Raw genomic sequence first — 14,303 nt, 5'->3', positions numbered from 1 at the left:
AAAAAAAAACAGTTTGGGAGCCAATTAGAGGAAAGATTCTAGTGCACGAGATGTTAAGTTTCCAGCATTGGATTGACTTTTCACTTGACCTTCCTCTTTCTGCTGCTAAACCCATCAAAGTTTCGATCTGATTTACTGCGTGTATAGATTACGGGTCGGTCTGCGCTAAAATCACTATATGTACATACATAAACTGCTATTCTCAACAGAACACATAAATATATCCTCACATGACTGCGGGCTTTTAAAAGAACTGCAACACACAGGTGACTACGACACTTTAAAGGCAACCTCAAGACTCACATTAAATATTTAAATATGATATTTTCATATACAATAGAAATACGGCTCTCTTCTCGTATTGCAACCCTGTATCCATGCCCAAGAGGGAAAACGCAACCTGGAACGAAGCGATTTGCCGTTATCTAAATAAAATCTATATTAGGCTGAGCCAAGGTAATAAAATACTCCTGCGTTTAATACCAGAAAATCAAGAGCGAGAAAGTGACACCTATGCGAGCGCTACATTTCGTATAAAAATCTTGGCCTGGGAGTTTGTGGTAGTGACGTATACAAATATGACAGGCTATAATTCCTTTGTGGCGTCTGTGGATGAGCCAAGCCCCAAAAAAAAAAAAAACCCTTAGTAATAATGCCTTGATATGGTGCCGAACAGTCTTTTGGTCCTGTATACAAGAAAGACGATCAGTCAGCACTGCATTCATTATCTGCCGAGTGCATGATGCTCTTTCTGCTTCTCGTTTTACAAGCCTTTGGCAATCCACACCCTGCGTACAAGTCGAACCTTTCAAGATATTGTGTCTCTCGGTTTCCTGTATATCAAATACAAGGCACAATAAAACGATAAAACCTACATTTTAAAGCACCTTTGGTTAAAGGGAGGTACTTTGGTTGAAATAAAAAGCTATAAACATCCAATTATTATTCTTGTTTGCTTATAGCTAGCAGAAAATAAACCAAAAAGACAGTCAAAGTAAGAAAGCAGGCTTTTTTTTTTAGCTTAAGCCGATGATATGAGCCAGACGATGCAGTGTATGAGCGCTCTGCCAGTCGTGTGGATTAGCCGCCTCCCCTCTCATGAATATTCATAGGGTCTGTGGTGGAGGGGCGGGGCACTGAGTGTTTCCATTTTTGGCAAGCTGGTGTAGAAATGAACACAGTGTCACAGAGATGTCTGAGGCAGATCGAGTGTGTGAGGGTTTTGCGTAGGCATAGAGGGGCTATGGATAGGGCCGCTCTACTGTACGAGCTTGGCGTCCAGTCGTAGCCAGTGCAGGCCCTGCCGCGTGAATCGCACCAGCTCAGTCATGCTGCTGGTGTTGAAGATGAGCGGGCCCATAGCCTTGTCCAGGTCGGAGAAGAACTCTGCGGAGAAGACCAAAGAGAAGAAGTCAAAACTGACAGTGTTTAGCAGGTGCTCACATCCGGATTCATGCAAGCAGAAAACAAGGGGGAAAAACAAGATCCTGAGCCAGAATCAAGTCACATTAAAGGGTTAGTTCACCCAAAAATTTAAATTAGGCTGCGTTTTACTCACCCCCCGAGGCATCCTAGGTGTATATGACTTTCTTCTTTCAGACGAATCCAGTCGGAGTTATATTAAAAATAGCCTTTGATCTTTCAAGCTGTTTAATGGCACTCAGCGGGTGTTGCATGCATCAGTCCAAAAGAAGTTAAATAAAAAGCACCCATCCATAAAAATTTTTTTTAAAGTGTCTCACACGGCTCCGGGGGGTGAACAAAGGCCTCCTGTAGCGAATCGATGCATTTTTGTAAGAAAAATATCCATATTCAAAACGTAATCATCACTTTAATCTAGCTTGTGCTCACTGTTGTAAACAGAAGCAGTTTCGAGGATTTGTAAAGGAGAATGTCGGAGGATTTCGATATAAGCCAAGAGGAGACTGGTTTTCCTTTGCTAAAGTAAGGAAACTTTGCTTCCTTTACTTCTGTAAACAAACATTGGTTTTCACGAGACTCACCGGCGCATGCACAGCGCTGACCTCATACATCATCCGCCCGGAGCCGCTTCTGTGTACAACTGTTGGTGCAAGTTACATTAAAGTGATTATTACGTTGTGAATATGGATATTTTTCTTACACTTTTTTTTTTTTTTTACAAACAGCTTTATACAAATTCATAATATTAGTGTTTACAATATCTTCATGCCTTATAGTTGCATTAAGCAGATTACAGCTGGACAACATTGTTAAATGTTTTTTTGGAATGTGTGATACTTTTTTCAGGATTCTTTGATTAATAAAAAGTAAAAAAAGAACAGCATTTATTTCAAATAGATTTTTTTTTAACTGTATAAAGTCTATATCCCTTTTTACTAATTTAACATTCTTGCGGATTAAAAGTATTAATTTCTTGAAAAAAAAGAAATAATTATTTTCTGACCCTGTAGTGTACATTCAAAAGAGTTCACTTTTTTACTTTTTAAGAATCCTGAAATAAGCATTACAGTCTCCAAAAAATATTAAGGAGCACAAAAGTTTCCACCATTGATAATAAAATCAGCATATGTGACCATAGACCACAAAACCAGTCATAAGGGTCAATTTTGTGAAATTGAGATTTATGCATCATCTGAAAGCTGAATAAATAATCTTTCCATTGATGTATGGTTTATATTTGGAATATTTGGCTGAGATCCAACTATTTGAAAATCTGGAATCTGAGGGTGCAAAAAAATCTAAATATTGAGAAAATCACCTTTAAAGTTGTCCAAATGAAGTTCTTAGCAATGCATATTACTAATCAAAAATTAAGTTTTAATATATTTACAGTAGGACATTTACAAAATATCTTCATGGAACATGATCTTTACTTAATATCCTAATGATAATTGGCATAAAAGAAAAATCGATAATTTTGACCCATACAATGTTTTTATTGCTACAAATATACCCCAGCGACTTAAGACTGCTTTTGTGCTCCAGAGTCACATATTATACTGATTTCTGAAGATCATGTGACACTGAAGACTGGAGTAATGATGCTGAAAATACAGCTGCGCATCACAGAAATAAATTACATTTTAAAGTATATTATAATAAAACACCAGCATTTTAAATTGTAATATTTCACAATTTTACAGTTTTTTCCCCTGCATCTTCTGATCAAATATATGCAGCCTTGATGAGCAGAAGAGACTTCTTTATAAAAAAAAAAAACTGATCCAAAAAACTAAATCACTGATCCAAACTTTTGAATAGCAGTGTACATCCAATTTTATATAAAATTCTGGGTGTTAATAACTACATTTAGCAACAAAAAAAAACAAAAAAAACAAGCAGCTGACAGCTATATATTGCTTTACATGACCGTACAGTATGTATGTTTGGGTAAAGTAGATGTACTATATATCCAACTTGTAATCTACTGATTCTGTAAGCAAATAACACAACAGACAATGCAATGCTTTCCATGGACATTCATGCTTGGTCAGAAATAGAATGACCGAAGAAAAGTCAGAAAAGCTGTGTAGAGTCACAAAACCACCTGAGTACAGCTTCAGGAAGAAGGAAATGGACTTAAAAGAATACCTCTCTGCTCTTTGGCGAGCTGTTCGGCCTGCTCCCACACCTCGATGGCGTAGAGGAAGTTGGAGGTGACCTGGACGTAGCTGGCTGCCATCTGGTGGATGCGCTGGGGGATGGTGACGGAGGAGCTGGTGCTCTGGCTGGAGCTGCTGGAGGAGTAGCTGCCCGCACTGCCAGGAGACAGTTTAGGAGAGACCGGAGACGGCATTCCCGCCGTTTTACTGCAGGACGCAGAGGACAGAGACGAGCATGAGTCAGGACACTTATGCATGATCAGCTATTCCCTTCTGTCCTCACTGGAAGTCTAATGTTTAAGAGACTAACTACCATGATTATTCATATATACAGGGTTTCTGCAGGTTTTATAAAGGCACATTTAAGACTTTAAAATGTAAAGAATCAACTGAGGAGAACTTAAGGCTTGAATAGCACTGCTTCCAAACACTAGAATATGGAATTTACTGCATCTTCATCACACGGAAAAGAAGTGATGCTCATCAGTATTTTGTCTTGTTTTCCGTGCAAATGTCTCAAGATATTTAAATCAAGAAGCAAAATGAAATGATAGGAAGCCTTGATCTGAGAAAATGAAGTGAGTTTATGATTAAAACAAGAATAAATATCTGCCAATGGGCTCAGAAAAAAAAAATAATAATCAAGAGGGAATTTGGGAAGTTTTTTTTTTTTTTTAAGCATAATCTCACAATTTTGTTATATTTTTTAATAATTTAATGTATCTTGATGTTTAGATATTTATACTGGAAAACAAATACTGAGGAAGATATTTATATATATATTTTTTGCAATGCATGCCATTAAATGTGCATTTTGCAATATTGGCTTATATTTCAAAAACAGAATATAGCACAACCTCACGTTTTAACGCTTTAAAGGCGAGTGTAAAAAAATTAAATATTACAGGTAATATCAATTTTGTTAATTTGCAAGTTATTCATTGTTTGTTATTGCTTAATGGCATATGAAAGCAGAGAGATATTACCCACTGGTACATTTTTGTTACTGTTTTTTTGTGTTTTCTGCACGAGGTTGCCAGGATGTTGCTAATGTGTTCTGAGTGTTGTTGCACACTGACATGCGGTTGCGGGTGGTATAATATTTACACCATCTACAATAATAATAATAATACAAACCAATGTAACTTACTTTGCTACTCCAGGAGAAGGAGCTTGGTTATTACTCAACGAATTCTGGAAGAAATAAAACCTTAGTTAATACATCTTGTATATGTTATGATTTTGAGAAACATTAACAATAATTAAATTTCACATCATAGTAACCTTTTGATAGACAAAAACTACAAGGTTTCATGTTTTCTGGAATTTTGTCATACTGGATATTTCAGACCTACACTACCGTTAAAAAGTTTGGGGTCAGTAAGATTTAAAAAAAAAAAAAAAAATGAATACTTTTATATTTAGCAAGGACATGTTAGATTGATCAAAAGACAGTAAAGAAATATCATCATTCGTGTTCAACAGTACAAAGAAACTCATACAATTTTGGAACAAGTGTAGTGCGAGTAAACAATGACAGGATTTTCATTTTTGGGTGAACTGTCTCCTTAACATCATTCTGTTGGAAATAGAAAATTACTCTTACTAAAGATTGTAAAAGCATACTAAGACCGGGCTGCTCGTTGTGTCATTAATAGCATCTCAGATAAACCTCGATTAAGTGTCTTCATATATTCTCAAATTCCTTCTTGTGTTCGTTTAGAGAGCCACTGATGTGTTTCTGCGACGTACCACAGCACCGCTAGCCTTTTGTCTGCAGAGGTTGCATCCGGCGCCAGGTAGCTCTTCAGCTTCATAGTGTACCTGCACAACACGCAAACAAGCGTTTGTCAGCAAACTCTGAAAGCACAACGAAGAGAGACGCTGGAGGAATAATCTGGCAACTTACTTGATGAGTTCCACAGTTTCTGCGTACATGGGGAAGGGCGATTTGGCCTCCTGGGCGCTTTTCTCCAGGGCGTTTCCACACTCGATGAAAGACACCACAGCATCCAGATAATACACGGCCTTCTCAAACCTGTCCATCTGTGGAAAGGACGATACACGTCAGAGACAAACCGAAAGCTGCGTCCCAAATGATGCACTATACTCTATGCACTCATGCACTATGTACTTAAGCACTATGTACTCAACCATGAAGTGTATGAATTATATAAGGTTATTTTGTCATTCCTAATCAGAGTCTGATGGCCCCTCCCCCTTCGCTACATAATTAAAGCTGCGACATTTGAGTGCATGAAGTGTCCAACATTCCACACTTCATTTTTTCGGTTATTTAAGTGCACTTTTTATTTTTGGAATTTTCAGTGTGAACGCACTACTCGCACTATTTATACTCCGTATAAATATTTATAAAACGTCATAGAATAGTGCATAAGTACACGATTTGGGACGCACCTTAACTCTATACAGATGCTTCTAAGCTCCATTCCAAATTATGTTACGAAATGTGTGAAAGATGTGCTCTAATGGACAATTGTCTTTTTTATGGACATGCATTATTTCTGACATATGGGTCAAAGATGAGGTGTCCAATTTGGTGTCTGCATCAATTTAAATTTACAAAAGTGATCGTATACATAGAAGGCATATTAAATGCAAGTAAAGCATCTAGGCGCGACACGACAAATCCCCGATAGTAAATTGCTGCCACGTTCCATTTATGACGTGCTGATACAAATTTCAAATGATTTTCCATGGTCGCTTTGTCTCGTCCAGTGTAGACAGTCTTTAGCTGATGTGGCGCGGCGCGACGGTGTAGACGTCCGGTGACACAGTGTAAGGAGAGATGACTGAGGAAGCTGAATAAATAAGCTTTCCATTGATGTATGGATTGTTAGGATCTGACAATATTTGGCTGAGAAACTATTTGAAAATCTGGAATCTGAGGGTGCAAAAAAAAATCTAAATATTGAGAAAATCTCCTTTAAATTTGTCCAAATGAAGTTCTTAGCAATGCATATTACTAATCAAAAATTAAGTTTTGATATATTTATGGTAGGAAATTTACTAAATATCTTCAAGGAACATGATCTTTACTTAATATCCTAATGATTTTTGGCATAAAAGAAAAATCGATAATTTTGACCCATACAATGTATTATTGGCTATTGCTACAAATATACCCCAGCGACTTAACACTGCTTTTGTGCTGCAGGGTCACATATGTGCTTTTTAAGTGATAATAAACAGCCAATATCCCAGTAATATTCATGCTAATAACCAACAAGTTAAGAGTGAGAATTGGACACTAAAGTGTTACCAATATTCTTATTAACTCACCAAAGTATTCAAAGAGAGAAGGGTACATAAAAAGCATGCATTTTAAGGTTAGACTTTAAATTGACGTTAAATTCACTATTGTATTGTGTATAAATGTCCTTCAGTCTATTCACAGTATTATGTTCAATTACATAAGAAGTAACTGTAATTACATTACAGAGAAAATAAGTGTAATCCCTTCCTTTACTTTTTCAAGGGAAAAGTAATTAAATGACTTAGTAATTAGTTACACCCAACACTGCAAATTCGCAGGTACATACTTTCGAAAAATGAAACAAGAAATCCACTATAGTTTGTCTTTAAGCTCTGTTTCAATGCTCGGGGAAAAAAGAAAGCATGCACGACTTACATCGACAGGCTGCGTTGGGATCTTGAGCTTGGTGAGGGAAGCCTTGCCATTGGGCTTCATTTCTCCCACAGCGCTGCTGTGTGATTGACCGCCGTACGACTCCGAGGAGGTCTTAGGCTCGGCCGTTTCCCGGTCGTCCATGGGCCGCACATAGGCGGTGGGTTTTTGGAGCATGGAGCTGGGTTTGATGAGCGAGGGCGGGAAGCTCTGGCTGGGATGCTGTCCACTGGAGAAGGAATGAACTCTTGAGGGCGAGTCCCAGTTGGCTTCTCTGTCCCTGGGCGACTTGGTGCGGCCGCGCGAGTGTCCGCCGGAGCTCATGGGGCCCTTGGCCGGGCTGGAGTGGGATTTGTGCTCGGAGCCGTGCTTGCTGGACTTCTTGCTGCTGCTGCTGTAGTCTCGCTCGTGCCGCTGACCGCCGCTGCGCTGACTGCTGCCGTGGCTGCCCTGCACGGATGAGCGCTTCTGCGAGGAGGAGGAAGTTGAGGTCGACGAGCAGGATGTGGAAGAGATGCCGCCGACTGGAGTCCATTTACTGTTCTGACTCTGGGCGCCTCCGCTACGCTGGTCAGCGTACTGGCCGGATTTATCGTCCGAGGAGGAGCTGGAGGCTTTGGGAATGAGTTTGGACATTGGGGGTTCACCGATGGTTTCCTTCATCTCGTCGTAATTTCCCAGCATGCTCTGGATGCGACTTGAGAGTTTATCTTCCTTTGAGGACTGTTGGGAGAAAAGAACTTGAGATGAGTGTGAGAACAACAACTCAAACACCAACTAGTACCATATAAAAATATGGATTCAAGTCTGTGTGTACAATTTTACAAACTTCAAACCGTGTCCATTTATGGTGACTAAATGGTCACATTTTACAACCTTTTTTGCGGTTTAAGTCAAACTGATGCCACTAGAAAGTACGCCAGCCCTCTTTGATTTACTGTAGTAACTAACTCCATTAACCTTGGCATTTTGGCAGAAACACTGCATATTCATATATTATTATATAGTTATTTAAGTGATGCACCGTAAATGAAAATTCAGGATGCACTTGGTCAAAAACCAAAAACGGAAATAACTATTATTTAATAATCAAGTAATTTATCAAATTTATTTAATCAACACTCAAATAAAAGCTGACTTGTATAAAGATTTAAATTGCACATAAGGCAGTTTTTTAATAACAGAATTATGTTTCTACAATTTATTGTTCACGTTCTGCACTTGCACATTTGCACTTCTTTCTACATATTTTAGTGACCTCTGAATAATAAATGGAATAAGCTTTTTTAGCTGCATTTGGAGGAGTGCGGATCTCTTTCATCTTTGTATATTTTGGATCTACGCACCATATGTTTTTGTCTACTGGATTGTTGGACGAGTGTTTGGCGCTACTGCCTTTTTTGTGGATTACAATTTATTGTTGAAATATAAACATGCAAACAATAAAACCCCATTAAACAAAAAAATTAATAATGTACATTAAATAATGAAAATAACAGATTGGTAAAAAAAATTATGAATATGCATATATTTAACAAAATGCTCCTTTATAGATTAATTTTATTCTAGCTGACTATCTTGAGGTAAATGTGACATTACATAACATTATTGTTTACAAGTGGTTTTAATGACGTCTCTCTGCAGTTGAAACACGGATTGAGACACAGCACATTTCTAAATGCTACAAATAATATTTAGCAAGAGCATCAACAGAAAGCAGCATAAAGGAAAAGACTGATCTTTAGTATTAAGAATCCATATTTGTATCGATTAAATTAACTATTTTGCCCTAAACCAGAATTTGCTCTTTTTCGGCCCCTGAAATTTCAGTGCATCACTAAATATAATTAAACATACTAAGGGGATTAAGGAAATATAATTACAACTATGGCAGTTTCTGAATTTTGTATTTAAAGTTTCTAAATGTTTTAGGCTACTATTTTTTAGTATAAAACTCATAGTTACATCTAATCATGGTAGTGAAGAATCATACATGGTTTAGTCCGTGCTTACTACAAATACCACTGTTGAAACTATGGAAACTATATAAATTACGATGGCAAATGTGTAGAATCAAAAGGCTTTAAAGTCTGTATCTTGCTACAATTATCTTCTGTGTAAAAGTCTTTTTTTAGTGGATATTTGTGTGAATACACTAAAATGTATACGAATACATATATGATTTGAAACTTGACTAGAAAGTAAGGCAAAAGAGTATCTGTAAACAACAAATCAGATGCTGTAATTTCAGCTGCACATTACGCTGTTAAAAATGATTTAGAGATAATGTTGAATCACATGACCAATAACACACTATGATTCAATATTCCCTGTCCTGTTTTATAACTTGATCTGTCCACAATGTTCGAGTCAAGCATACAGGAGCAAATTGTTACATGAAGTGTTTTTTGCACTACTACCCTCAATGAGTTCATCCAGAATAAACGAGTAATACATTACGTCCCATGTCAAAGCAGGGGTTTTATAGTTTTTGATAGTACACACCACTTCATCTCACCCCAAAAGGGAGAATACAGCTGTCTGTATTCTCTACTTGTCAGGTTGCATCTCTTGTATCCTGTGACAGGTTCACCACCAAAGTAAAGCACTTACCGCTGTGTAAATCTGGTTAGCAGCAAAGATTAGACCGTAATCTTCTTTAGTGTAACCTATGTGACTATTACATATGTGTCTTTTTCTCCCCATTGCAGCTTTATATCAGCCCAATTAGAATGAAAACCCCCATGAACGAAGTCAATTGATCACATCCCGAAATACTAGCTAAAAATTAAAAGATAGGTCAGAAGGAATGCAATGAAATTAAATTGGTTCTTGTAGCATCTGACAGTTGATCACCTCAATGCTAAAAATAGAGTTACAATATTAATGACGCATTTCCACTCCAAATTTAGTCCAATAAGCCTTACAGAAAGAGCAGCAAAACATGGTTGCAAAAAACATGCTGTAATTTCAGCTGCACATTACGCTGTTAAAAATGATTTAGAGATAATGTTGAATCACATGACCAATAACACACTATGATTCAATATTCCCTGTCCTGTTTTATAACTTGATCTGTCCACAATGTTCGAGTCAAGCATACAGGAGCAAATTGTTACATGAAGTGTTTTTTGCACTACTACCCTCAATGAGTTCATCCAGAATAAACGAGTAATACATTACGTCCCATGTCAAAGCAGGGGTTTTATAGTTTTTGATAGTACACACCACTTCATCTCACCCCAAAAGGGAGAATACAGCTGTCTGTATTCTCTACTTGTCAGGTTGCATCTCTTGTATCCTGTGACAGGTTCACCACCAAAGTAAAGCACTTACCGCTGTGTAAATCTGGTTAGCAGCAAAGATTAGACCGTAATCTTCTTTAGTGTAACCTATGTGACTATTACATATGTGTCTTTTTCTCCCCATTGCAGCTTTATATCAGCCCAATTAGAATGAAAACCCCCATGAACGAAGTCAATTGATCACATCCCGAAATACTAGCTAAAAATTAAAAAATAGGTCAGAAGGAATGCAATGAAATTAAATTGGTTCTTGTAGCATCTGACGGTTGATCACCTCAATGCTAAAAATAGAGTTACAATATTAATGACGCATTTCCACTCCAAATTTAGTCCAATAAGCCTTACAGAAAGAGCAGCAAAACATGGTTGCAAAAAACAATAATAAAAGTCCTTATATACGTCCCACCCAAACTTCCTGTTAAAAACTGTCGACGCAGCAAAGACACTGTGCTTGTGAGGCAATTTCATGAGCTTATTAAATACATGCAAAACACAATTTGCAAAAATGTGCACTTTTCAACAACAACAAAAAAAAAAGTGTTCCACTATAAATAGGGGCAGAAATTGTGATAATTGTAACAATTCAAAAACTGAAATACAATTGTTCAAAAATGATTCCATTAACAAAGCTTCCTCAAAGTTCTGAGTTCATGTTTGTTGTGTGCAACCAACAAGGACAACTAAATAAACGTACCGTCTTGATATTACTTCATGGAACACTTTTCTCTCTCTCTCATCACTTGAGATCATCTGATGTAAAACCACGTAATTCCTTCGACCATGGTACTGAAAAAGAAGTCAAATGTTCTTTCCTTCCTCACTAAACCACACGATGCTTATTCCTGCAGAACTAGAAAGTGGGCAACAGGAGATTTGCTGAGCACTTACCACACATTTAGGACAGAAAGTTAACCGGCCACTAACTATATCAGCCAGACATATTTAAAAGTAGCTATACTGTTACTGAAAATCTCAAGCTGATGCATCTACAATGCAAGTACTTACCCATAAAATGCCCTGTAATTACCATTAGGATTGAAATAGCGAATGAAACCCGTCGCCAATAAAAACAGTACAATGCATGGTTTTTGGGACACGGTAGAATTGTTTGAAGCACAAAGCGATAGATACATATATAGTAAACGCGATTCATTTTGAGATTTTCATCCCTGATTGGAAACGGTTTCTAATTGGCCAATAAACAGATAGCTGTCACTAGATAATGTTTAAATTTAACAACTTACTTTGAAGCATCTTAGTTGCTATTTTGCATTTTATATAATATGCTGTAAATAATGATCATTTTAAAAGTAAAAACCTATTGGCCTTCCTCCACATGTTCAAAAATTTCAAGAGATCTAATGGGACATTTCCTGTAATTTTGCAGCTAAATGGTACCGTTTTTGCATGTAAAATAAATTCAGAAGTGAATTCTCAGTGTGAAAGCTCATATTGGTGGTTTTTCATAGAAATATGTTTTTTCTCATCAGTTATGTACATTAGGGTTTTAAGTTACACCTTATGTTAATTAATGTTTATTTTATTACTTTCGTGTTACTGTGTGTGCATGAAACATGCACTTTCTATATATAATTGTATAGAATATATATATTTAAGGTGGTTGTCGCTAAAACTGTTTTTAGTAATTTGTTAATTCATTCCATTTAACAATCATATTTTTACATTAAATGTAAGTTTAATCTGTAATGCATCATTTTGCTACTGCATTTTTGCAGTACAGTTCTGGCAAGCAAAGTTGGTGTTTTTTTACTGCTCATTTTTTTGGACAGTGCAACCATTAAATCACCCGAATCTGTCACGTTAGCATGATGCATACATTTTTCCAATAATTATGTAATGACCAAAGTTGCTGTATCACCACAGTGCTTTTATCTGTAAGGATTTTTCTGCTAAAGAGCAAGATTAATTGAGAATAGAAGCCAAAAAGGAACAACCTAAGATTAAATGAGGTCTTCACAGGGCAAAATAATAAATAAATAAATGATGATCAAATGGGGAAAAAAAAGAAGAAACAAAATGAACTTACTTTATAAGGTTCAGGAAAGAGGGGAGAGTTAGCTGGAAAGGCCTCTCCTCCCTGCTGGATTTCTTGATTTCTCCTTTCCCTTTCTTTCATACGGAGCATATTCCGGTCTTCACGGTTCATGTTGCTAACAACAGAGACACTAAGAGTCACTAAGCAGTGAAGAAGCAGAGGAAAAATTGCTTCCTGACACCTTGATCTACACCTGGATCTACTAAGATAAAGTTACACATTTGAACAACAAATGGAGACAAATAGACAAGATTACTGGAGACAATCAGACGTGCTTTCCCTTCAAAAAACAAGCCTGGACTGTCCTACAGAATAACAGACAACAGTCATGTAGCAGAACTCAAAAGTTAAAATTCAATCAAACACGGTTATTGGTAATACTGACTTGAATTCTGTCCATCTTTGTTGTACGCTGTGTGCTTCGGCTAACCCAACATTATATTACATACACACCATCATTATCTCCCTGCACCTCATTAATAACGAGAGGACTCACTAAAGTAGTTACAACATTCAGCCTATATTTAGCAAATGGAAATTCTGATGAAACTATAGCAAACAGAAACCTTTGAAAAAGGTGATTTCAAAAGTTAAGACATTTAAGGTTCGCATGAGACGTGCGTAATCGATGGTGTCAAGTGAAACTTCCCAAAAAACATTAGTCTGTAGTTTAGTCATTGGTAAAGACCATGTACACGTCATTCAAAAAGGCAGATTTTTACTTTAAAAATATTAATTATCAGTTCAGATCATTTTCTAAAATGTCATTCAAAACCACAACAGGTTGAAAACAACTCTTGTTGAAACATATGTTAATGAACTTTGTAGCTCAGGACTACATAGATAATATGCAGGTTTCCACTAATTTCTTAAGTAAAGGTATAGAAAGCTGGCAATAAATTAGTAATTATAGTCGCTGAAGCCATAACTACAGATTCATTTTACCTAGAGTTTCACAACAAAATCGAAGAGAGAACGAATATAAAGCAAGCAAAAGAAAGAGAGAGAAAAGAAAAAGAAAGGAACAGAGCAAAAACAGAGCAGGAGAGCAAAAAAAACAAATGTGAAGACAGAAAGAAAGAAAAAGAGACAGAAAGACAAAGAAAGACAGACAGACAGAAAGAAAAACAAAGAAAAAAGACAGAAAGAAAAAAAAAAAGACAGACATAGGGCTGTCGCGGTGAGGGAATTTCCCTTGTGGTAATTTTGAGTGGCTCATTAATGCCATATAGCTATTTAGTGTTGAAACAGGAAGTGAAGTAAACAGAAGAGAATGACAAAATAACGGTCCACATAACAGAACATAAACCTGACAATAAGATCGTTAGGCTATCGTTAGCCTATATGTATAACAGTTAGCCTAGTTATAATCTGATCTCTTAATCTGACTAGACAAGAGACTTTCTACTGATATTTCCACCAGCGCGCGTTCTAGACGGCTGTCAGTCAGTGCAGTTACATTGTTGTGCTACAAGGTGGTGGAAAGGGACTGTCAGTCAACTACACGTTCAAAAACACTGATTCATTCATTCAAAGAGACGTAATGAAACGCACTGTTAAAATCATTTTAACTTTGAGCGCCACTTTAGAAGGCTCAGCTGACCAGCTATGCGTCGATGCTAAGACAGAGATTTCGCTTTCCTTGAACATGACAACCTATTTTCACATATATGACTCGGCCTGGAGGACAGACGCAAGTAATCGCACAC

At 37.0% G+C, this 14,303-nt stretch overlaps 1 protein-coding gene across 1 annotated transcript in view; it reads right to left on the bottom strand.

Annotated features, from left to right (window-relative positions):
* Positions 1-951: 951 nt before the first annotated feature.
* LOC107581966 (AF4/FMR2 family member 4-like) overlaps positions 952-14,303 on the bottom strand; it is a 23,084-nt gene continuing 9,732 nt past the window's right edge. The window contains exons 2-8 of the mRNA XM_016267662.1: positions 12,586-12,709; positions 7,237-7,956; positions 5,494-5,645; positions 5,345-5,408; positions 4,735-4,778; positions 3,574-3,791; positions 952-1,386 (exon numbers count right to left, since the gene is read on the bottom strand). Coding sequence (XP_016123148.1) covers positions 1,259-1,386; positions 3,574-3,791; positions 4,735-4,778; positions 5,345-5,408; positions 5,494-5,645; positions 7,237-7,956; positions 12,586-12,709 — 1,450 coding nt within the window. The 3' untranslated portion in view covers positions 952-1,258. The remainder of the gene's footprint in view (positions 1,387-3,573; positions 3,792-4,734; positions 4,779-5,344; positions 5,409-5,493; positions 5,646-7,236; positions 7,957-12,585; positions 12,710-14,303) is intronic.

This window comes from Sinocyclocheilus grahami, unplaced genomic scaffold (assembly GCF_001515645.1).
Source record: "Sinocyclocheilus grahami isolate Dianchi unplaced genomic scaffold, SAMN03320097.WGS_v1.1 scaffold39.1, whole genome shotgun sequence".
NCBI lineage: Eukaryota > Metazoa > Chordata > Actinopteri > Cypriniformes > Cyprinidae > Sinocyclocheilus > Sinocyclocheilus grahami.
The sequence above is the reverse complement of the archived record's forward strand: the minus strand, read 5'-3'. Positions and strand labels throughout refer to the sequence as shown.